Raw genomic sequence first — 23,612 nt, 5'->3', positions numbered from 1 at the left:
ATGTTGAATTTTTTTTATTGGTTCTGAATTTGGATCATCTCCTTGCTAATAAAAATTCTTTAGCCCCTTTACATACCTTCCATTTCGCTTTCTTCCGAGCAACGTGTCCGCTTGTTCTTTTGTTTATCCTTGGATGGCTCTGTGGCCTCTGCAATGGCCAAGAAATTCTCCTTTTGGTTTTTTTTCTGTCTGGGAGACCCCGGATGATCACTTTCTCTCATCTCTGAGTGATCCTGCTACAAAATTCAGAGGTTCTATTAGGCCACAAAAGGGAGACCAAAGTGAGGGAAACAAAACATTAAGCAGAGAAGGAAGGAAGGAAAGAGTTTTCACTCAAGTCTATTTGTAAAGATTGCAGGGAGAAAGACAGGACAGGTCTGGCTCTTTAGCTGCAATGTCAATCGTATCACTGTAATGTAACGTGCAATTCAGAGATCCTTTTTTGTCCACTACTGAGGATAACTTGAAGATAGGATTCCTTTGGAGCACTCATAAGGTTGGGGACCTGATCTGGCAAGTAGAGACTGGGTACATTTAGATAAAAAGTGTACTAAGGTATTGTGGAAGTAACATCTGAATGCAAGAAAGGGTAAGAGATTTATTTATCAAGCCACTTGAGTATATGAAGGAAGACTGCAGAAAACAACAGTTTAACACCTACAAAAATGAATGCGATTAGGAGGACAGTGAACTCTGCAGGTCAATTGTAAAAGAAGTTTTAGCTTCATGTTTCTATTTCTCCATGTTAGCACACATTGTATATCCATGTTATCATGAAAAAAGGGTCTCCTTCCTGAGACATGGATCAGCCATAATAGTCTGAGATAGCTTTGATGTTTAGGGTATAAGAATGGGGAGAAAAGTAAGCCGTATTTGTGGAAGTCTTGAATGTACCCCTGCAGGACAGTATGCTTTCAGCACATGCATTAATTATAAGGTCAATGTTTAAAATTAAGCTTCTGTACCTCCTAGGCCTCTCCTTTACTTGAAGCCTGAAACAAACAGAAAACCTCCCACCACAGATTTACCACCACCAAACCTGGCAGCTACTTCCACCTGCCTTATATTCTTCTTAGACAGTTACACTCACATTAGGCCCTACATGAATACCCTCAGAATTCAGCAACACCTGTAGTTACTCGCAGGGTGCCTCTAGCCTGGCTCTCCACACTCACCTTGGAGACACTGTTTCCTGGGGCTGCTTTGCCTCTTCCCAGGGGTGAAGTGACAGAAGCAGCCACAGCTTCCTGCTCAGATTTCTCTTCATTGTGATCAAGCATTTCTATCCCCTCATGAGAGGAAGTGGAGAGGTTACTTTTGCCATTCTGCAAAAGAGAGGAACAGATCTATCGCATCCTAAGGATAGCAATAAGATCATTATAATGTAACGTGCAATTGGGAGATACTCTTTTGTGCACCACTGAGGATAACTTGAAGACAGGACTCCTTTAGAGCACCTGAAAGGTTGGGGACCTGATCTAGGCAAGTAGAGACCAGGCACATCTAGAATGACAAGAAAATACTATCTCTATAAACCTCCCCCGCTCCATATCCTAAATGGAAAACAAAACATTTTACATGCATAAAAGCAGTATTGGAAAACCTCATTAAATGAAGACTAGGTCTAGGGGAAGAAAACTAGGGAATTTTTATAGAAAAGCAGATTTATTTTATTCTAATGCCTTGTCACGCAAGTGACCTTGGGGTTACCCTAGCACAGTTCAAGTTCTTATAAATCCTACTAAACTGGAAAGACTTCAAGAATGGGGCATGTAGGTTCAATGAGGAACTATTGTCAGAGAATCAACTTCTCTAACTTTAGAGCTAAATTCACTAGGCTGGCTGGAAGGAGGGAGGGAGAGGGAGGGCGAGAGGGTGAGAGGGCGAGAGGGCGAGAGAGAGAGAGAGAGAGAGAGAGAGAGAGAGAGAGAGAGAGAGAGAGAGAGAGAAAGAGAGAGAGAGCGCATGCGTGTGTGTGTGTGTGTGTGTGTGTGTGTGTGTGTGCAGCAATTCATAGGTTTGATCTACTACATTATAGACATAGAGGGTTTTTCCACCAGTGGGGGGAATAGTCCACACTGTCAAAATTACAAGCCCTTGAAATAAAGCAGACACTATCCTTTTTCAGTACCACGGATGACAAGGGTACTCCAAGGCACACTGGATCTGGAACAAGAGGCCTGTGTTTGGCTATGATTCTGCTCCTATTTCCTGAGAGAAATTCGCTTCTTTGACCTTGATTTCCTCATCTCTAAAATGAGAAGGGTTGCAGTAGGTGTCCTTGAAGTTTCATTTGAATGTTAAAAGGCTGACCAGGAAGCAATAAGATAGAGCAGAAAGAGCAGCAGAAGGCCTCAGCTCAAATCTCAGCTCCACCACTGTGTAACCTTAGGCAAGTTACTTAACCTTTCTAAGCTTCTGTAAACTAGGGATCATGACACTTGACAGGGTTGCTGGGATCATCTACTGAGAAAAAATGCTATGTTTAGTATAAAGTGCTCCAGAAATGTAAACAATAGCTCATCTGGATTCAGTTAAGTTAGATGGATAGAAAGCTGGCTTTGGGGTTAGGAACACTTGGGTTCTGGTCCCTACTCTGTACCATGTCGGCAGTGTGACCCTGGCAGCTCAGTGCCTTGGACATCCTTCTGACACTATGAGGTGGACACTGCAAGTCAGGTCTGACTCTCCCCATCAAATACTGCATATAATTATTCATTCAAACTGTTATTATTTAGTAATAGGGGAACCGATTTAAACAGGAATAACTGACACAACAGAAGATTAAAACATAATATATTACTTTCATTAAATAATTGCTTATACATAACTTAGCAAGAAAATGAATTGTTATTTTCATCAGATTATGGCTCTCAGGTAAATGTTTATTGCTGTCACTCAGTTTTTGCATCAGTCTCCAAACTGGACTCCAGTCTCCTAGTCTCTCATCTTTCCCATTCACCTTCCACACACCTGTCACAATAATCTTAAGGCCCAAGTTGAACCAGGTTACTCCCCTGCTCAAGAATCTTCAGTGTCTCATTTTTGCCCCTAGGATAAATATAAGCTTGGTTTGTCCTTTAAAGCCCTTCATAATCTTGCTCCAGCTTACCTTTCTAAACTAACTCCACATTATTCTCCTTTGTATTTTTTATATTCCAGCCAAATTTGTCTAGCTGGTGCTCTCTGGACTTAGCCTTCTTTCTCCTACCTCTATGAACTTCTGCTGGTCTTTTTCCATTCCTGGAATGGAGGACCTCATCCCTTCTGCCTCTCAGAAACCTTAGCCTCCCTTCATTTACCATTTTCTATGGGAAGCCCACCCTTATTTCCTGGATGATCTCTCCTCTCCTACTTACCTAAGGGTGTTCTGTCCAAAGGAAAGTAAATTTTGAAGACTGAAAGCTACATAGTAACTTTGGGGTTTACTGGCTAGATTTTGTTCTCAAAGACCAAACCTTAAACCCAATTCACTCTGGATCTCATGGCTAGACCACAACACTTCCCGGCCCAAGCACTACTTAATGGTTATTTTTTGGGCCCTCCCGGCTCAGAGTGAATGCAAACAGTAACAGTTTCTCTTTTGGCCAGAACCCTGAGGATCTTTTCCTCCCAGTCTGATACATACATACTATACATACATATTAAAGAGGCCGTTCCTCAACTGACTTCTTAAAGAAGCCTATTCACTGAATGAGTGTTGCCTCACTCGAAATGAGAACCTGAAAAGACCTTAGCCCAAAAGGGCCAGGGTCTCCCATTGCATCCTGGACCATCTCCAATCACCCTGATAGATATCTGGCTACCACACCCAGATGGTTCTGGAGGAGAAAGTGAGGCTGGTGACTTTGCACAGCCCTCACACAAATCAAAGTCATTTGCAAGTCATGTCATCTTCTCCCCAATGTCATGGCCCACTTGGAGAAGGAAGGACAAACCATAAGAGCTCTCCACTCAGATAATAATGTATATTCTTAAGTGTTTATACATTGCCCATCACCTTACCCCAGCCCAACAGAAGGTAAACTCCCTGAGGATGAGGGCTAGTTTGGTTTTATTTCTCTAGCACCTTCCACAGTGTCTTACACATAGCTGATTCTTAATAAATGCGTATTGGTTTGGAATAACTTATGGAGGATTCATCAAAAGGAAACGAGACTTTAAAAAGGTTGGGGTCAGAGACACAGATCTTTTTAGACTATGAAGGGAATGGAAGAAAGCCTGTGTGCAAAAATAATACTGAATTATCAGGTCATATTTATATATAACCACTGTTACAATATCTTAGGTACTTTAAAACTCCCTTTCTTTTGACTATGTTTCCTCACACTTCGTTGAGGCATTCTGTGATCCATCTAGCACCATGTAAATTCCTGACTGTGGAGAACTTCGATCTTTGTACAACGAAACAGTTTGGCCGTAAGTAGTTTCATTAAATTTTCTGATTTGTTCTCTAAGTTACTACATTCAACACTTAGACAACTGCTGTAAAGCAGCATTACTAATCAAAACAAAAGTCACTTGTTTAGTTAATTACCCATGGAAATTAATTCTGTTTCTAACAGTGGTCCCCAAAATACCCATCAGCAGCAGATTTTAGGTCAACTTCAATTACGACGAACACTTAATTTCTGAAGTCAGTTTTTTGCTTACTTATAGGCTAATAACAAGATGTGATTACTTACCTGAATCTCATTTTCTTTCTTGAACTCATGTTGAAAGTGTTCTTTCAATGATTTTAAAAGTCTGTCTCCCTACAAAGGGTTAAAGAATTCATAATTACAGCTAAAATCAAAAGAAGTAGAATCTTTGTATTCTTCCCTATGGTTACCCATTTCCTTGGTCCCAATTCTCATCATCAAGTGCAGACTTCCCAAGTGAGATATATCCTAGATGATTACCAGAAAACCAAACTTTATATGACTTGAATACTAATTCAGGGATTCACTTATCAAAATGCAATGCAGTATAGTAAAAATGGAGCCAGGCAGCAAGAACTGTTACTATACTAGCTACAGTGACCTTGGGCAAGATACTTTAAATATGCTAAGACTAGTTTTCTCCTTTGTAAAATAAAAAGGGTTGAACTAAGTGATCTTCAAGGCCCCTGCTGGCTCTACATTCTATGGATCTTTATATATGAGAGAGATACTAGTCTACCAGTAAGCATGTTCAATTTCCTTAAGTAGATTGAAATTAAGGACAGTAACTTCACACTTTTGCAGTTGAGGTTCGAAAGAATTGATGTTTCATCAGACTGGCAAAGTGGGCAAAACAGAAAGTGACAAATACGGGAGGAACTATGGGAAAACAGGTATTGTTAATATAGAGCTGTGAATTGGTATAACCATTCTGGAAAGCAATTTGGGACTACGCCTAAAAAGTTACAAGCTATTCATACCATCTGACCTGTTGATACTACCACTAGCCCTACACCCCAAAGACATCGCTGAGAGAGGAAAAGGACCCAATATGTATGTTCACAAAATTTGTAGCAGTTTTTTTTGGGGTGCGAAAGAACTGAAAATTAAGAGAATGTTCACCAATTATGCAATGGCTCAACAAATGATACTACATGACTACGTTGGGATATTGTGCTATTAAAAATGATGGAGACCATTTCAGAGAAATCTGGGGAAACTTGTATTAAGAAAGAAGTGAGCAGAGGACAGCAATTTATACAGTAACAAAAACACTGTAAAAAAAACTTGAGGAGGCTTACGAACTCTGTTCAGTCTAAGGGCCAATTATGATTGAATAGGATTCATGACAAAACATGCCATTCACCTCCTCACAGAGGTCCTGGATTTAGGATCCAGAAAGAGACGTATTTTTCTGGACATGGATTTTGTGAAAATCTGTTTTGCTTCACTGCACATTTTTTATAAGAGTTTTTCCCTCTCAGTGCAGGAGAGGTGAGAAGAAAAAGTTTATCTAATTTAATTGAGCATTTTATACTGTTATAGGAATCCAAAGAAACAAAGTGGCCATGAACATACCATCTGGAAGAAAACATTAGGCAATTAATTTTCCATTCAAGATCTGACGCTCCAAGGAACAAATGGAAAGTTGTCTGAAATGGCTCTATAAACATACTTCATTTGTAGCAACTATTCAGTTTGAAATGAACCAAGATAGGGCGCTATACCTTTTTATTTCTCTTTAATATTTTTCTCAATTACATTTTAATGTATTTTTTATTATATATTATTATGTAATAAAAATTATATTTTTTAACATCTCATTTTTAAAATCTTTAGTTCCAAATTCTCTCCTATCCTCCCTTTCCTTTCTTAAGAAGGCAAGCAATTTGATGCCAATTAAAAATGTGAAGTCCTGCAAAACATTTCCATATTAGCCATGTAGCAAAAGAAAACATAAACCTCAAAAACCCTGCCTCCCCGATAACAATAAAAGTGAAAAAATGGGCTTTGATCTGCATTCAGACTCCATCAGTTCTTTCTCTAGAAGCAGATAACATTTTTTCATCCTAAGTCCTTCAGAATTGTCTTGAACTACTGCATTACTCAGAATAGCTCAGAATAGTCATTCACACTAGTTCACTATATAATATTGTTACTATGTACAATATTCTCCTAGTTCTGTTCACTGTGCATATGTCTTCCTAGTTTTTTCTGAAATCATCCTGCTTGTCATTCCTTACAGCACAACAGTATTTCTTTACAATCATATATCTCAGCCATTCCCCAAATGATGGGCATCCCATTCATGTCCAATTCTTCACCACCACAAAAAGAGCTGCTATAGTACAAGAATACAAGTCATTCCCCAATTGATAAATGGTCAAAGGATGTGAACAGGAAGTTCTCAGAGGAAGAAATTAAAGCTATCTACAGTCATATGAAAAAATACTCTAAATCACTATTGATTAGAGAGATGCAAATCAAAATAACTCTGAGATACCACATCACACCTATCAGATTGGCTAACATGACAAAATAGGAAGATGATAAATGTTGGAGATGTGGGAGAGTTGGAACACTAATTCATTGTTGGTGGAGCTGTGAGCTGATCCAACCATTCTGGAGAGCAATTTGGAACTATGCCCAAAGTGCTACAAAAATGTGCATAGCCTTTGGGCCAGCAACATCGCTTCTAGGACTGTATCCCTAAGAGATCATAAAAATGGGAAAGTGATTATAGAACACTGAAAACAAAAAAAAAGAGCTGCTGTAAATATTTTTGTGCATATATATTATTTTCCTTTTTCTTTGATCTTTTTGGGATATCGACCTAGTAGTGATACTACTGGGTCAAGGGGTATGCACAGTTTTATAGTCCTGTGGACGCAGGTCCAAATTGCTTTCCAGAATGGCTGGATCAGTTCACAACTCCATTACGAGGCACTGTACCTCTTTACAGCTGCAAAACCATAAGCCTAATTATCACCCAACTTTTCCACTAAGGCTCCTATTCCAGTCAAATCATTACAGAAATATGGCCTCAATTATCTCTAGATGAAGTTCTGTATCATCAGTTGAGACATATGGTAATAAAAAGGGACTCTAAACCATCACCAACATCTAGGCTTTCTTACCCTTCAGACACAATACAGAACTAAAGTCTCCTATTAAAGGTCTATAGTGACTGGATAGGCTCAATGGATAGCATGCTGGGCTTGGAGTCAGGAAGACCTGAGCTCAAATCCAACCTCAGACATCTTCTAGCTATGCGATCCTGGGCAAGTCAGTTAACTTGTGTTTGCCTCAGTCCTCTGGAGAAGGAAATGGCAAACCATTCCAGTATCTTTGCTAAGAAAACCCTCATGGACAGTACTGGTGTGCTATGGTCCACAGAATCATGAAGAGTCGGATACAGCTGAACAACAAGTGACTGGATAATCAGCTTGAGATTTTTATGGCTAATTATGGCACCCAATGAGTGAAGGGAGGAGCCTGAAGAATTCTTTCTGTATAAAAGGTCAAATGTCACAGAACAAGCACTATTAGGAAAATCTAATTAAAACATACACTATACTGCTCCTAGTTACAGACCTCAGAGTGACTGTACAATAATGAGCAACGACAACCTGACAGATAATAAACAAATCACTGCCCTACTTTGAAATTTTACCTAAGGATTAGGCTGCCTTCCCTCATCCTCAGAGTCTTAGTGAACTCTCTCTTTGTGAAGTTCTCTGTATAAACATGTTGGGCCTTACCCCAAGACAAACACAGGTCTCAAATAAAGCATCTAGCACAGGGGCATGCCCTCAGCACACACTTAAGAAATGTTTGTTCAATAGAACTTACTGAAGAATTCTAAGACCTACAACTTGTAAAATTTAAGGAGCTACTTTTAGAGTTTTCTAGTCAAACATGGCCAGTGTTATTTTCCCAGCCCACCCCCATTCTGGAAAAAAGAAAAGAATAAAACCATGATGTACTTATCACTTGGCAGGTAGGTGAGGCAAGGGTCCATCTCCAGTCCTCATTTATATCTTGCCTCTGGACCCAGATGGCTCCGGAGAAGAAAGTGAGGCTGGTGACCTTGCACAGCCCTCTCTCATTTAAAACCAATTCACTTGCAAGTCATGGCATCACCTTCCTGATGCCGCAGTCCTCCGTTAAGAAGGAAGGATAAACAAAAATGGGTGATACTGCAGTGCTGGGCCTGAAGACCTGAGGCCAAATTCTGCCTCAGACCCGTAACAAGCTGTGAGACCCTGGACAAGCACTCCCAGTCTCACTTTCCTCATCTGTCAAATGGGGATAATAATTAAGCATCTATCTCCTAGGGCTGTTATAAGGACAGACTTGGATAATATTTGTCAAGTGTTGATAATAATAGCACCTATCAATGGCCAGCACCTACTTCGGTCTCCACATTAGTTAGAGATTATAACCACACACACACATTACAGGATTGTTGTGACGTTCTAAGGAGATAATACAAGGAAAGCAAACGTTAAAGCCCGAAGTGTGTGCCTGCCATTACCAATATGATCTATCGGAGCTTCAGGTGCACTCAGAGGGTAATCACCACTAAGTCAGCCTCTGCCCAAAAGGTCTTCTGGCCCAGGCTCCTTTTTCTGGGCAAAGCTAGAGGCCCTCAAGTGCTCCCAAGACTGGGAGGCAGCACTGTAGGATGGATGGATATGAGTTCAAATTCCACCTTAGCTACCTTGTGCGGCCTTGCACAGTGGCTTCCTCTCAGGACCTCTGTTCTCCCCTCCAAGAAACAAAGGTATGGGGCTAGGACTAGGTAACCAACCTCCACGGCCCCTCCCAGCCTAAATCTAGGATGCCCGGGTAGGATCTCCCTGGCCAGACGGGAAAGGGAGGCTGGAAAACCCTACCTACAGACGGAGCCACAATCCCGGCGGGCATTTCGATAAACATTTATTAAGTACCCACTGTATGCCAGGCTCGGGGGCTACTAAGTTCAAAAGAGCTCACGTAGACACGGAGACAAAAACACGAATACCTCCTTACTCAGGTTGCTGCGGAGGGGCTGGAATGCAGCGTGGAAAGCAGGAGGGAAAATGTTTAACAACCGGCTCTCCAAACAAGAGAAGTACGTAGGCCCAACTTTTAACGGGCATTTTTACCATTTTTCTTCTAAAGTCTGGCCAATCAACAAGCCCCGATTTCCTGCGTTCAGCACGGCTGCCGGCACCCGGTGGGCTCAAGGAATACGAAAGCTGTATTATCAATACGACCAATATTCCCCCGTCGGCTCTCTCCGGCCCACCTGGCTGCAGGCGGCCGCCCCGCCTTTGTCCGCCCCCGGGCCCTCCCCCGCTCCCGGCGGAGCCCCTCGTACCCGGAGGTTGGCCCGGAGGCCAAAGCTCTTGGCCAGGCTCTGCAGCTCGCAGTACTTGAAGGAGTCCAGCTCCGAGGCCAAAGGGAAGGCCATGCCGCTCTCTCCCATCGGGACGCGCCCCTCCAGCTACGCGGATCCCCGAAGTCTAACAGCCGGGACCGCGGCAGTTCAAAACTCCCGCGCCGCCCCCGGAAACGTTATTGGCTAACTTCGGCCAGACGGTTTAAATTGAGGGATGCCTCCTTCTCATTGGTTGAATCTGGCTATGGAGGCGGGGCCTATGCCTTGGGCCAATAGCAAGCCGATCTCGATTCCGTCCCCTCCCCCCTCCGGCATGATTGGTCCACCTTGGGGCGGGTTTGTTTCTTCAGGCCGGTGAGCCTTCCTCCGCGCGTTCGCCTCGCGGACCTCCCTCCCGGCTGCGGCTCTGGGCCTGCGGCGGCAGAGTCTGGGCTGCCGGCCTCGCTCGCCTCGGGGCCAGCCATGAGGACTTCGCGTCGGAAGCGCGGTCCGGGCGCCGGCGCCAAGGCGGAGGAGGAGGAGGAAGAAGAGGAGGAGGCGCCGGCGGTTCCGCGGAGGTCGGGCCGGAAGGCCGCCTCGAAGCCGCTCGTTCAGCTGTTCCAGGAGCTGGAGGCGCAGGCCGCCCCGGACAGCCTGCGGCCCGAGGAGCCGTCGGCCGGCGAGGACGTCTCCTCCGTCTCCATGGAGTGGGACACGCAGGCGGCGAAGCGGTCCTGCCGGCTGGGACCCCACGGGCTGCGCGGAGACGAGGCGGCGCCGGGGCCCTCGGCCCTGCCCGAGCCCGAGGAGGCGGGGCCTTCGGACAACTTCGTGGTGTTCCACTGCCTGGACTGCTTCTCCGTGCTCGGGGACTCGGTGCATCTGTGCGGGGAGGAGACGCGCCTGCTGGGCAGTCTGATCTTCAGCCGTGAGTGCGGCGCGGCCCCCCGCCGTGAATGAGCGGGGGGAGGGAGGGAGGGAGGGAGGGATGGATGAGGGGATGAGTGAGGGAGGGAAGGGAGGGATGGATGGATGGATGGATGGATGAGTGAGGGGAAGAAGGGCTGGATGGATGGATGAAGGGATGAGTGAGGGAGGGAAGGGAGGGATGGATGGATGGATGGATGAGTGAGGGGAGGAAGGGATGGATGGATGGATGAGTGAGGGAGGGAAGGGATGGATGGATGGATGGATGGATGAGTGAGGGGAAGAAGGGGTGGATGGATGGATGAAGGGATGAGTGAGGGAGGGAAGGGAGGGATGGATGGATGGATGAGTGAGGGGAGGAAGGGATGGATGGATGAGTGAGGGAAGGAAGGGGTGGATGAAGGGATGAGGGAGGGAGGGAGGGAGGAAGCAGCCACCCCCGGGAGCCGGCTTTGCGCTGTGACCGCGGCTACCGAGGGAGACTGCAGCGCCTGACACACAGCACGCTTAAGAAGTCTTTAATGAATTAAAGACGTGGCCAGGGAAGGGGTTTTGGTCCGGGAAGTCATAGGCGTGTGAACTCTGAGTCTGGGACCCGCTAGATATCGTGGGTTCAATTTTTAAGAAACAATTAGCATTTATAGAGACTTTAAGTTTTGCACGGCAGTTTACATGTTATTATTTGTCATTCTTATATTTGTTACTTTGTTTATATTATGTTGTTACATTGTATGTTATTATATTCTCATGTGTTAATATATATTATATTTGTTATTCACACTTGCTCTTTTAACAGCCCTGTGAAATCAGTGCTGATTAAGTTTGCCAACTTAAGCCTCAGAAGTATTACAATCTCTGGAAACCCCAGGTGGAAAATTAACTTGCATTGAGGCAATCCTGCCCTTGGCACAGTAGAAGGAATGCCAGATCAGTCTGAGGCTCCTCTTTCATATTCTCTACCTCTATCACTTTCTGCTTAGGTGACCTTGGACAAGTCACTTTGGGGGCTTCAGTTTCCTCAGTTGTAAAAGGAAAGGTTTCAATTTCTTTCCAGCTCTGTCCATAGCCACTTACATGCTGTCCTTCAGGAGCTCTCTGGGTTGTGGACCTCAACCCTCACCCATGCTAATAAGTGGGGAAAGGAATTAGGCAATCAATCAAGTATTTATTAAATACCTGTTATGTGTTAGGCACTGTGCTAAGCAATGGATAATACAAAAAAAGCAAAAGTTAAGTCTAGGATGCTTTCAGAATCTGACATTCAGATCCAGTGGTGTGAAACACACACACACACACACACACACACACACACACTCACATACTCTCATATACACACACTCACACATACACACACTCACATATACACACACATTCACATATATACACATACACACTCTCATATACACACACATACACACACATTCACGTATATACACATACACACTCATATACACACACATACACACACTCATATATACACATACACACACTCCCACATATACACATACACACACTCACACACTCACACACATACACACACTCACATGTATACACATACACACTCACATGCACACACATTCTCACATATATACACATACACACTCATATACACACATACTCACCTATATACACATACACACACTCACATATACACACACTCACACACACATTAACATATATACACATACATACACTCTCACATACACGCACACTCTCACATATACACACATACATACACACACACACATACTCACATACATTCCTCTCTGCTGAATTCTAGAGTACTTCTCTCTCCTGCTTTTCTTTAACCTGTCTGACTGCTTCTCACTCTCCTTTGCTCCACCCATCCCTAGGCTACTACATGTGGGTATCCTCCAAGGTTCCGTCTTCTGCCTTGTTCTCTTACCTCTGTTCTTTGATGATCACTTTCCATTTGTTTAATTATCATCTGTACATACAGAACTCCCACATGTCCATATCTACCCCTGTTCTTTGGAGTTATAGGCATGCAGAGCATAACTAGTTGCCTGCTGGACATCACCTACATGTCACCTGGTATCTCAAATCTAATATGTTCAAAATGGAACTGATGACTCCCCACTCTTCTCCAGTACTTTCTTTGAAATTTTCCCATTTACTTTGAGATTTGCCCTAGGATTGTAACAGGATTGTAAAGTATAACTAACCTGGGATTTGTTCTTGATGCTCTTTGTCTCTGCTTCTGTCTCACTGCTCCTGCCTCCCACATCCAATGAGCCAAGTCATTCTACAACTCCTTTGCCATTTTTCCTACAGTCAGCATCTTAGTTCAAGTCTTTTTCCATGCACGCCTATTACAGAAATTTTCTAGTAATTTCCTTCTAGACTCTCCACCTTCAGCATGTGAAACTTTTGTTGGCTCTATGTTGTCCCTAGGGTAAGATACAAAATCCTCAACCTTTTCATTTCCCTTTCTACCATCTGTGTCCAACCTTCCTTTCCAGGACTTATTTCTTTACATTCCAACCACAATGAAGATTCCCCAAATATTTAATTTTCTATTTCTGCACCTTCATATGTGAGTTTCCTTATACCTGGAATATATTCAGTCCTTAGACTGGTCTGCCCAGATCCTTTAACTTCCAAGTTTAGTCTAGGGCCCATCTTCTCTGAATCTTTCCTTGAAAATCACAATTAGTGTTCTTTCCCTTTTCAAATCATCTTGTATTTAATTTATCTGTGTGTACATGTTGTATTTCTTATTAAAATGCATCCCCTTTGAGGATAGAGACTTTTTTGGGGGGAGGGGGCCTTTGTTTTTCCACGCCTAACATACCTTACTGCATTGAGTAGGATCTTTGTAATTGTTTTGTTTGAGAAAGAGGAGAGACGTGAAGGAGGAATGAGCCAGGCTGGAAGATATTAGGGGGAGAAATCTAATTAACACTAGAAGAGAGTGAGATTCTTATTAGCGTTTTTCTCCCTAGGAATCACACACAATGTCGTTTTGGATAAGTCCTTACTGGTTGGCATTGAAGGTGCTCTCCTGGGCAGGTGGGTACAGTTGTGTGAAATGGGTCTCTGATTTCTGATTTGATAAAATTATAATGAGAGTTATTTAAAAGTACTAGAATAAACGTTTATTTTCTCCCATTTTTTACATTTTATATGACTTTTCTACTATTTTACACTCCTTTTCTGTTCCTTCCTCCTTCCTTTTTTTTTTTTTTTAATTTTGCCTGTGAGTATCTCCCTGGTAAGGGATACTTCCTGCAATTCAGCAACTAACTTACCTGTAACTAGTAGTCAAATTTGTCGATGCTGTGAATCTTGGAGCAGTTACTAATGCGTTGCATGACAGCTTCAGGATTCGTCATGTTAGACCGATGGGTCAGAATGAATAAGATGAAATGTAACAGAGGTAAATGTAAAGTTTTACAGTTGAGAAACAACTCAGAGGAATTATGGCTAGACAACATTTTTTTGTTGCCTTAAGAGAAGCCTCATATCTAGAACACAGATGTTCAGACTATCTTTGAGGGGCTGTGTCTAGTCCTTACCCTTTTAGGAAGGACATTAAATAAGCTGGAGTATGGCTAGAGGAAGGTGATAAGGACGGAGACTATGCCATGGAGTGTTAGTCTAAAAATCCAAAGACTTAGGGTTTCACGAAGGCAGTTATTAGGGGCTTGTAGGCTGTTGTGAGCGAGGAGGATTTGATTTTTGCTGCAGAAGAAGAAACAGTAGGTAGGAATTGCAGAGGGGCAGATTTTGAGTAAGATATAAGAAACAATTTCTCCACAATTGAAGCTGGCCACATTGGCCTCAGAACCTGGTGATTTTCCCTTTCTTGGAAATCTTCAAGCCAAGAGGCTGGACAGCTGACCACCTGTCACCAACTGGGTGCAGGATTCTAAACTTGAGCAGATCAACTGTTTGATTTTTGTCTTTGTGTCTTTGTGGAAAATTATAAGGATGGTGAGCAGGGGAGTTGATTGACACACTCTTTCCAGGAGCAGTGACAAAGGTGATTTGATTATGGTTTTAGAAGTTAATGGGGGAAGGGGGATGGAAAGTGGGCAGCTTCCCGAGGCTGACTTTTGGGTTAGTTTTGTAATCACCTTTCTGGTTGCTTTCCAGCACCTACAACCCTTTATTCTGCAGTTCCTGTGGGCTTTCTGTAGGCTTCAGACTTTACTCTACAGACGCAACCCTTTCTGACTTAAAGGGTCTCTTCTGCCTCTTTAAGAATAGCGTTGTGTGGTAAGTAGACTTTAATTTGATTAAATAAATGAGAATGTTCCAGGGATCGGGAGCTTCATTGTAGGGATTATGTTAAAGAACCAAATTCCGAACTGGGCCTATGATTGTTAGTATGCTGAATAGTACTTGGGAAATCTTGGGGCATTTAAACAGTCAGAAGAATTTCTAAACATGTTCCTTGACAGATATCCTCAGAAGAGATCTCTTGTTTTAAATAGTGCAAAGAAATAACATGTGTGAACTTTAAAGTATGACCTAAATGCCAGGCATCATTATTATTAAAGAAACCATTTCGTTTTTTTCCATATAATTAACTCCTATTTCAGCATATTGGCTAGGTTCTAAAGTATTGACTGGGGAGAAATCTAGCTTTATTTTGCCCAGTCCATTTTGTATCCAGTAAAAAAACACATAAGATTTCTATAGTTTCTTTGCATCAAGGATCTCAAGGTAATAAAATCTGGTGGTGTTACAATTTGGATACTTGATTATCAGTTTCTAGTTTCTGCCATTATGAAATTTCTATTCAGAATTAAATGGAGCATTTAAAGAGTGTTGGATTGAGAGTCAGGAAAACTCTGTCGTCCTGGCCCCTCCTCTAACAGTAGGGGTATATGGCCTTTTCTGTATGGTCATTTCTGTGGGCCTCTCCATTTACTGTATTTATAAACTGATGGGGCTGGGTCAGATGGGCCTCTAAAACGCCATCTCCGGTCTAAAAAAAAGAAAATCATCTTTAAGTATGGTCTAATAGTATTAGAACTGACTTTTTTCTTAGTAAAATAAGAAATGACTGAAGTTTACATGACACGTCAGTATTTTAAAGTTTAGAAAGCACTTTTCTCACTTTTTTGAGGTAGGTGGTACAAGTGTTATTGTTGTGATTTACAGATGAGGAAAGAGACAGTTTGCCCCAGTCACAAAGTTAGAGTCTGAAGCAGGATTTAAATCCATATCTCTTGATTCCAAGTCCAGAACTGTTTTACTAACTGTACCATCTTACCCCTCATAGAATATGTGCAATGCCAGTAATGTGATTGATTTTTATAGAACTGAGCATTTCCACAGGTCATGGTAGAAGCTGTCAAAATGCAGAAAGTAGGCAGGGTGTGATGGAGCATGCCTGTAATATCTGCTTCTGGGAGTGCCTGACCTCTGGAGTTCTGAATCTAGTCCTCTATAGGAGGGCTAACAATGATTGGGTGTTTAAGCCCACCATTAATACAATGAGCCTCCAGGAGCAGGAGGCCAACAGCCTGCCTAAGGAGGGGTGAACCAATGCTTGTCAGAAACAGAGCAGGTCAAAACTTGCGTCCCAGTCTGAGTGAGATGGAGAGACCCTGTCCAAAACAAAAAGAAAATGTGGGCAGTTGCAACATGAAGGGGAAAAATGAAAACCAGTCCTGTTCACTGCACAACCATCATAAAAAAGCGACCAAATGAGAGTGCACTCTCACATTGTTACCAGCCCTTATGTAAAGGATTCGACTGACTGCCATCCGGTCAGTTTATGACCATGCCTTAGGGCTCACTTTCATTTAGTGCCCTGACTGAGTAGGGCTGGGGTTGGCTGCAGAGTACGTCTTAAGCAGTAATAATCATTTTCTGTTACTCCTGTTTCATATTTCCCTGTGTAATATTTTATGTTACATTTCTTCATTAGAAGCATTTCAAATTAATTAGAATTTCTCATAAAACCACTGATTTAGTAGGCATATTGTCATTAATATATTGCTTCAGTTACAATTTATGATTAGCCACTTATAATTTTTAGAGACAAGCAAAAGCTGAAGTGAAAAACTAGAATTAGGCAGGTTTGTAGTGAAATGAAAAGGTTATTCAAAATGTTCTAAGACTTTAGTTTTAAATCTGGTAGTTCTCTGAACCTGCATTTTTATGGTACACTTAAGGTTTATAAACATCTTCCTCTCAAAAAATCTGTAGTAGAATATATATTACAAACATTATAATCCTTTACATTTGGAGTAACTGAGTCTCAGGGAGGTTAAATGAGTTGTTGAGGTCAAAGAGCAAGTTTGTGTCAGCTCCCAGTCGAGCCCAGGCTGCTTCTAGAGACCAGTTCTTTGTCTACAACACTCTGCTGCTCACTGAAGCAAAGATACTTTCTACTTTTTGTTTAAGAAAGTTCTTATTTTAGTGACCTGTTTGAAACTGCAAAGGCATTTTTCCATATACTGTTATAGTGAACAGGTTTCCACCACGGCCTATTTAAGCCTAATATATTATGGTACTGTACTTACTGTACTATACAATCTAACCACCATGTGTAGCAGGGCTTCTGTGGGAAATAGCTTTCAGAGATGCAGAAATACACCTTCCCTCTAACCACTGCAGAGATTGGTAACAGGGACACCTTCTCCCCAACTCAGTCTTCACTTACTTGGTGTGTTAGTAGACACTGCATACTTTAGGACCATTGAGGGAAAATTGTTAAGATCAGAGATTGGGGGGCCAGGGGAGGTGTAGCATCCTGGGAGCCGGTAGTAAGGAATAACAGTGATCACTTGCCTAGTGCCACTCACTGGGCTTGGGTTCTTTCCTTCAGAAGATCCTGTGGATTACCCATACCTGATTGTCTTTCCATTACTGCCACACTTTATTTCCCAAGGGGTTTCACTATTCCATTATCAGTTGTGTAACAGAAATTTCTCTTTATCCTCACTGTGACCTCCAGTCTCTTCACCCCTCCTCTGTTCTCTTATTTATGGGGAAGGTCAGTAATAATGTAGGATTTGCTCCATAGAAATTGGTTTTGTAGGTAGTGTTGTTGGAATATACTCTGTTAAGTGAAGGAAACTAATACTGATGACTTCTCTGTGTTCTTACAGCTACTTTTTAAAAACAAAATCTATGGTAAATGCATCAGAGACAGAATTTCCTATTAAGGATCTAAATGCTCAAATTTCAAAGGTAAACTTTCATTTTATTTTATATTTCTCATTTAAATATAATCCTCTTGATCATTTGCACTAACAGAAATAGATTGAAGTGGATAGATTTGAATTTTTAAAACATTAAGTGCCAACTATGTTTCTAGGACTGCCCTGGGAGCTGGAGATAGAAAATCAAAAATAAAGCAATCATCCAACTATTTGTTCTTTCTAGTGGATACAGCATCTATACATGCAAGTAAATATAAGATTCAGGGCAGGTTTCAAGTACATGGTGCTGGCCCTTGGCCTTGAAGAAAGCTAGGGACTTAGCAGCTAAGATAAGGAGTTCATTTCATGCGTAGTGAACAGTCTGTCTAAAGGAATAAAAAGATGGTAGCTGGAATATTGAGTTCAAGGAAGTGCTAACAAACTAGCTTGGCCAGAACATAGATTAGGTGGGGGGTTGGGGGTGGGACAGGGAGTACAATGAAATGTTTGGAAAGTTAGGGCAAGTCTGTTTTTTGAGGGGGGCAGATATCAAGTTCTTGAATGAGGAGGTTGCTTTTGTCCTAGAAGAAATTGAATATTTTGTAACAAGAAAATAACAGGGGCAAGACCTTTGTGTTAGGAATATGAATTAGGCAGTCTTGTGATGGATGGATTGGAGAGGGGAGAGATTATTAGCAGGGATACCATTTTTGCCATTTTATGAAAAGGGATAAAGGCCTGAGCTTGTGTTTTGACTGTATGAGTAGAAAGAAAGTGATGGATGCAAGAGATATTGTGGCAGTAGAAGAAACACTGGACAGATGATTGGCTATGGAGGATGAGGAGTAGACATGACTGAAAGGATGACCAAGAGGATGGTGATATCTTTAGTTTAAACGGGAATTTGGAGGAGGGGATATATAGAGGGAAAAAGTAAAGTTCTGTTTTGAACATGTTGAGTTTTAGATGCTGATGGGAAATCCAGGTGGAGCTCTTTAGTAAGCAGTTAGTGATGTGGGACTAGAGAGTGATTAATGCTGGATTTATAACATAGGGAGTTATTTGCAGAGATGATCTTTGAACTCAAGGGAGCAGATCACCAGGAGGAGATCAGGGCTCCAGACAGCTATGAAAGGCACTCTGACTCAATAGATAGGAAGTGGATGTATAATTCATCAAAGAAGACTGAGATCAAGCAGTCATATGTATAGAAAAACTAGGAGAGAGCAGTATCACAGAAGCCGAGGTAGGAGAAGAATATCCAGTAAAAAGAGATGTGGTAAATAAACATGAAAAAAACTGGAGAGAGGTCAAGAAGATTGAGGCTGGGAAAAGGTCATTAGATTTAGTGATCAAGTGGTCATTGGTATATAGTTGAAATCATCAACCAAGAATGTGTTGGGGAGGTAGTAAGTAAAACTGTAGCAGGAGCTAGTAGAACAGGGGAGGAGTGCAGGGATTGACTTCACAGTGACGATAAAGAAGAGGATTAGGGCAGACAGAGAGATGGTAAGATCTAAGATATGACTACTGCTGTGGGTGGCAGAGATGCAGAGGGAGTAATGATGTAGGTCAGAGGATGTGGAGTAAAATAGGGAGTCCATGGCATTTTAGGAGACACTAGCATGTTTACTAAAACCCCCCTGAGTATGAGGACCCCATTGGGATGAAGAGGAAGCCAGTGAGCCTTCTTTCTTGAGAAAGAAGGAGAAATAATATGGAGCCTAGAACATGACTGCCCCCAAGAATTTGAATTGTGTGGTCCCAATGGAGGCAGTGAACCAAAGGAGCAGCTGCTGTGGAATGGTATCAGAGGGAAAGTGGCTGTGAGAAATAGATTTTGGCTAATTGAAAAAAATGAAATGAAAAAAATAAAAGGAGCCATGAAAAATCCAGAAGTATGCCCAGGGTATTGAGGAGCATGAAAGAATAAGCCCTCAGTCTTGGAAAAGATAACTGTTAGAGGGGAAGCCAGCTTTCCCTGAATAGCAGTAGAAGGAAAGAGAGAGAAAGGAAGAGATCCAAGAAGTAGGGGAGGTGAATGATGGGGAGAAGACACAATGGAAAGAGGAGGAGAGCTGAGTGGATAGGGAGGGGACCTCAGGCAGACGGTGACTCTGACTGGCAAACTCTTACCCTTGCTTCCTTTACTCATTCAGAGTTTGGGAGAAGAGCCAGTTGATGGGGGAAAAAGAGACCTGTACCCTCTGGGGCCCTCTGATGAGCACAGTATCAGTGAAGGGTAGTGGGGTTAGTCTCCACAGCTGTATTGAGTCAGGTGTGGAGGCAATAGGGAATTATGGCCAGATAAGTAAGTAGGTGGTGTTTGGGTTCTCTGGGTTGAACTTTGATTTTTTAAACAGGGGATGAGGCACACCTAGACATTACCCTTCAAACTGAGCTAACACTTAGGTCGTGGTCTCTGAATTCTGAGAAGTATAGATTTGCCTACTTAGTACCTCTGGTACCTTGTAACTCCACATTTCTGATAGATGGGAGTCCCACAGGGCACAAGCCCTTCCCCTATTGCCACTGGCAAGGAGTCGTATAGTTCTGAGAGCTCTGCAAGTGGCGGATGATGACTGATGTTTGTGTCGTTAGAAACTAGACTGAATACATAACCTATTTCCTGCTCTATAGCCCAAAATGAGGAGCTGAATGTGGATCGGGTACTTTAGCTCCCAGTCTTTGAGTACTCAAGAGCCTCTGGCTTCCTAAGGTCCAATATTTTTTGGCTTTGTCTCCACTGATAACCCACCATCCCTTATATTTGGCTTTGGAGAAACTTATTGGAACTTTTGTTGAAATTTGGGTCCATCTGACAAGGCTAGAAATTTTTACTTCAACAAACAGCCCAGTAAAACTCCATTGCATATCCTATTTCTTTCTATGCTTGGCAAAAATCTCCTTCTTATATTTGAAACTGAAGAACCATGAGTTTATAAATTTTAAGCCCTCTAGTCTTAATAAGCCAAGACTCTGATTATCTGCATGATACAGGCTTAAAATATATATATATCTGTAAATAAATCTTGCCTAAGTTTGGAGATTCTTTAAAACTTTAAAAAAAATTCTGTTGGCTGTTAGAGTTAATTTGAATTCTTTATTACCTCTGATAAATATATTAAGCAATGAAACATATTAGTATTTGTGAGACATTAAGGCTTTGTTGATTTTGAAAAATAGTAGTAACTAAATCCTACTAAACTAATGGGGAAAAAATTCTAATGTCCAGTGATTGGGAAATGGTTGAATAAACTGTAGTATGTCAGTGGAATAGAATGTTATTACACTATAAATAATGACAGAATTGCATCTTAAAATAAATAGGTTAAGACTTAGGAAGTGATGTAGAGAAAAGATCCATTTGGAAGGACATAATGAAAATAAGATTGTGTTATTACATGGCTGCCTCTGTTCTTTACTGGTCTAAATTATTTCATAATAACCTGGGTATTCTGTTTAATTTCCTTTTGCTCTTGAGTGTTTGCTGGTTTCCTAGTGGTGTTTCAGTTTTATAGTAAAAAGCAAAAACAGAAGTGGACTTAATATACAATTTGAGTCTTGAAAGAATATTGCCAGTGACCTAGCTTAAATGTAAAGACGGTCTTGTCACCAGATAGCTTAATATATGCTGAATTTTTGGATTACTGTTTGTTTCCTAGCTGAAAGAGAAGATTCTGATGATGGACTCTAACTTAACAACAATAATTGAGGATCTCAAGAGGGTTATCCATGGACCACTGGATGTAGAGCTAGATTAACATTTGAATCAGAAACAAACCTTTGAGAGTAGGGTTTTTTGGCACTGTGATCTCAGGAAGTATCGAATGATGTCTTGTGTATCCTGTCTTGACTTTGGTTAATTTCTGACTGGCAGACTCCCCCCCAAGTATTCTTTCTCTTCTGATTAACCAGATCTATTGATAAATTGCAACTGGAAAAGTAAGGTAAGGAGAAAGCTTTGAAAAACCAGGAATATACAAGATTCAAATTTCATAAAGTAATTCATCTTTAAGAACATTTTCTTACTAAGTAAGTTTATTGAAACTTCTCTTCAATGACCATTTTGCGGTGCTTCAGAATTCAGTTATGTTAAGAAAAATTTTTTCAGCTTATCAATGTCAGTATAGTCCTTTTTTAAAAAGATAAAATAATATTTAATGACTATAAATTCAAAGGTTATTTGTAATTATAGTGGGCTATATGTGCCCCAAACTTAAGATGTATGATTGTTCTCCAGATATGTCTTTTGCTTGAAGTATCAGTGAAAAGTAAATGGGATATTAATATAATTTTAACCCTATACAAAGCAATTGTTCATATAAATACTACTGAAATCTCGATACACTCACTGTATTTTTGCAGCTTTTTGTTTTTTATTTTTCTTACCTATGAATCTCTACTTATTTTTAAAAATTTATTAAAAGAAGTTGGTGAAAATTATGATGTCCTGTGTATTTATTATCATAAAGAAATTTCTGGTTTAATATTTTTGCTAGTCAGTCAGTAAACATTTATTAAATACTTCATATGTGCCAGGCATTGTGCAAATTCTGGGGATGCAAAGGATGGCACAAATCGTTCTTGCTGCCAAGTGCTTACAAGTCTAATATGGGAGATAACATGCAAATGTACAGACAAGGTGTATACAGGATAAACTGGAAATATTCCACAGAGGAAAGGCGCTAGAATTAGGAGGGATAGGGAAAGGCTTCCTATAGAGGGTGAGATTTTACTTGGAACTTGAAGGAAGTCAGGGAAACCAAGAGAGAGAACATTCCAAGCCAATGAAAATGCTTTGGGTACGGTCAGAGATGACATACTTATTAATAAAATTCAGAGAAGCTAAAATTGATAAGACTGGCTAACAGTTGCAAGGCAGAGTCAGGATACAAAAAGATCTTGATAAATTATAACATTTGACTGAATGTAGTAAGATTAAATTTGATAAGAGTAAATGGAAAGTCTTAGACTGGTATTCAAATAAATGCCTTCACAAGCAAGATGGGGATGGTTAATCTGAAAACGACTGTGTGGGTTTTAATTTAATTCACCTAACATTGAGTGCATAACTTGTGTAAGACATTATGCCGGGTGCTGAGCATACCTATGCAAATATGTCATCCCTGCCCTCAAGGAACTTAGGTATTACTGGGAGATATAACATCTACGAAGAAGATAGAAAAGAAAAAGAGAATGGTATTGGGGAAGGCTTCGTACCGGAAGTGGCACCTGAGCGGAATGTTATAGAAAGGCAGAGAGAAGGGAAAGCATTGTAAGTGTGGAGAATGGCCAAGTGGGTCAGTTTGGTCGAAACAGTTCTGTAAGAGAGGAGCATGTCATAAGGCTAGAAAAAAATAGATGGAAGGCAGATTGGGGAGGGCTTTCAGTGCCAGACTAAGGTTAACATCTGCATTTTTCTGGCAGGGTACTAAGTACTACAAGTTCAGCATGAGTCAACAATGCGCTATGATAACCTCAAAAGCTAACTGATGTTTGCCTTCAATGAGAGACATGGTATGCAGGACTGGGGAAATAGTAGTCCCACTTTACACTGTCCATTCCACATCTGCAGGATCACATTGAGTTTTTAAATTATATTTTGATCTTCATTTATTGTTATTTTTATTTTAAGTCCCAAATTCTCTCCCACACGTTCTTTCACTCATTGAGAAGGCAAGAAATAACCACTATCCATAGGAAGTGAAAACATTTCCACGTTAACCATCTTGCCAAAAAAAAAAAAAAAAAGTGAAACAAATACTTCAATCA

General features: G+C 41.4%; 2 protein-coding genes across 6 annotated transcripts in view; one reads left to right on the top strand and one right to left on the bottom strand.

The window, feature by feature from the left end:
• The window catches only part of NUSAP1 (nucleolar and spindle associated protein 1), a 31,200-nt gene extending 21,163 nt beyond the window's left edge, over positions 1-10,037 (bottom strand). For 2 of the 5 annotated variants that reach the window (XM_072622738.1, XM_072622740.1), the window contains exons 1-4: positions 9,787-10,037; positions 4,686-4,754; positions 1,176-1,325; positions 77-236 (exon numbers count right to left, since the gene is read on the bottom strand). In XM_072622738.1, coding sequence (XP_072478839.1) covers positions 77-236; positions 1,176-1,325; positions 4,686-4,754; positions 9,787-9,894 — 487 coding nt within the window. In that variant the 5' untranslated portion in view covers positions 9,895-10,037. The remainder of the gene's footprint in view (positions 1-76; positions 237-1,175; positions 1,326-4,685; positions 4,755-9,786) is intronic. The other 3 variants (XM_072622739.1, XM_072622741.1, XM_072622742.1) reach the window with 2 other exon arrangements.
• Positions 10,038-10,153: 116 nt separating this feature from the next.
• Positions 10,154-22,280, top strand: OIP5 (Opa interacting protein 5). Its single transcript, XM_072622744.1, has 5 exons — positions 10,154-10,714; positions 13,680-13,746; positions 14,833-14,955; positions 17,805-17,886; positions 21,503-22,280. The coding sequence occupies exons 1-5, from the start codon at positions 10,270-10,272 to the stop codon at positions 21,599-21,601; spliced, it is 816 nt and encodes a 271-aa protein (XP_072478845.1). The 5' UTR covers positions 10,154-10,269; the 3' UTR covers positions 21,602-22,280.
• Positions 22,281-23,612: the final 1,332 nt, after the last annotated feature.

This window comes from Notamacropus eugenii, chromosome 7 (assembly GCF_028372415.1).
Source record: "Notamacropus eugenii isolate mMacEug1 chromosome 7, mMacEug1.pri_v2, whole genome shotgun sequence".
Taxonomy (NCBI): Eukaryota; Metazoa; Chordata; class Mammalia; order Diprotodontia; family Macropodidae; genus Notamacropus; species Notamacropus eugenii.
Note: the sequence above shows the minus strand (reverse complement) of the source record. Positions and strands in the feature narration are given on the sequence as shown.

Coding starts and splice junctions, on each gene's coding strand:
- OIP5 (XM_072622744.1), top strand. CDS start 10,270: ATGAGGACTTCGCGTCGGAAGCGCGGTCCGGGCGCCGGCGCCAAGGCG. Junction 10,715..13,679: donor GGGCAGTCTGATCTTCAGCC/GTGAGTGCGGCG, acceptor TTTTCTCCCTAG/GAATCACACACAATGTCGTT. Junction 14,956..17,804: donor TTTAAGAATAGCGTTGTGTG/GTAAGTAGACTT, acceptor GTGTTCTTACAG/CTACTTTTTAAAAACAAAAT.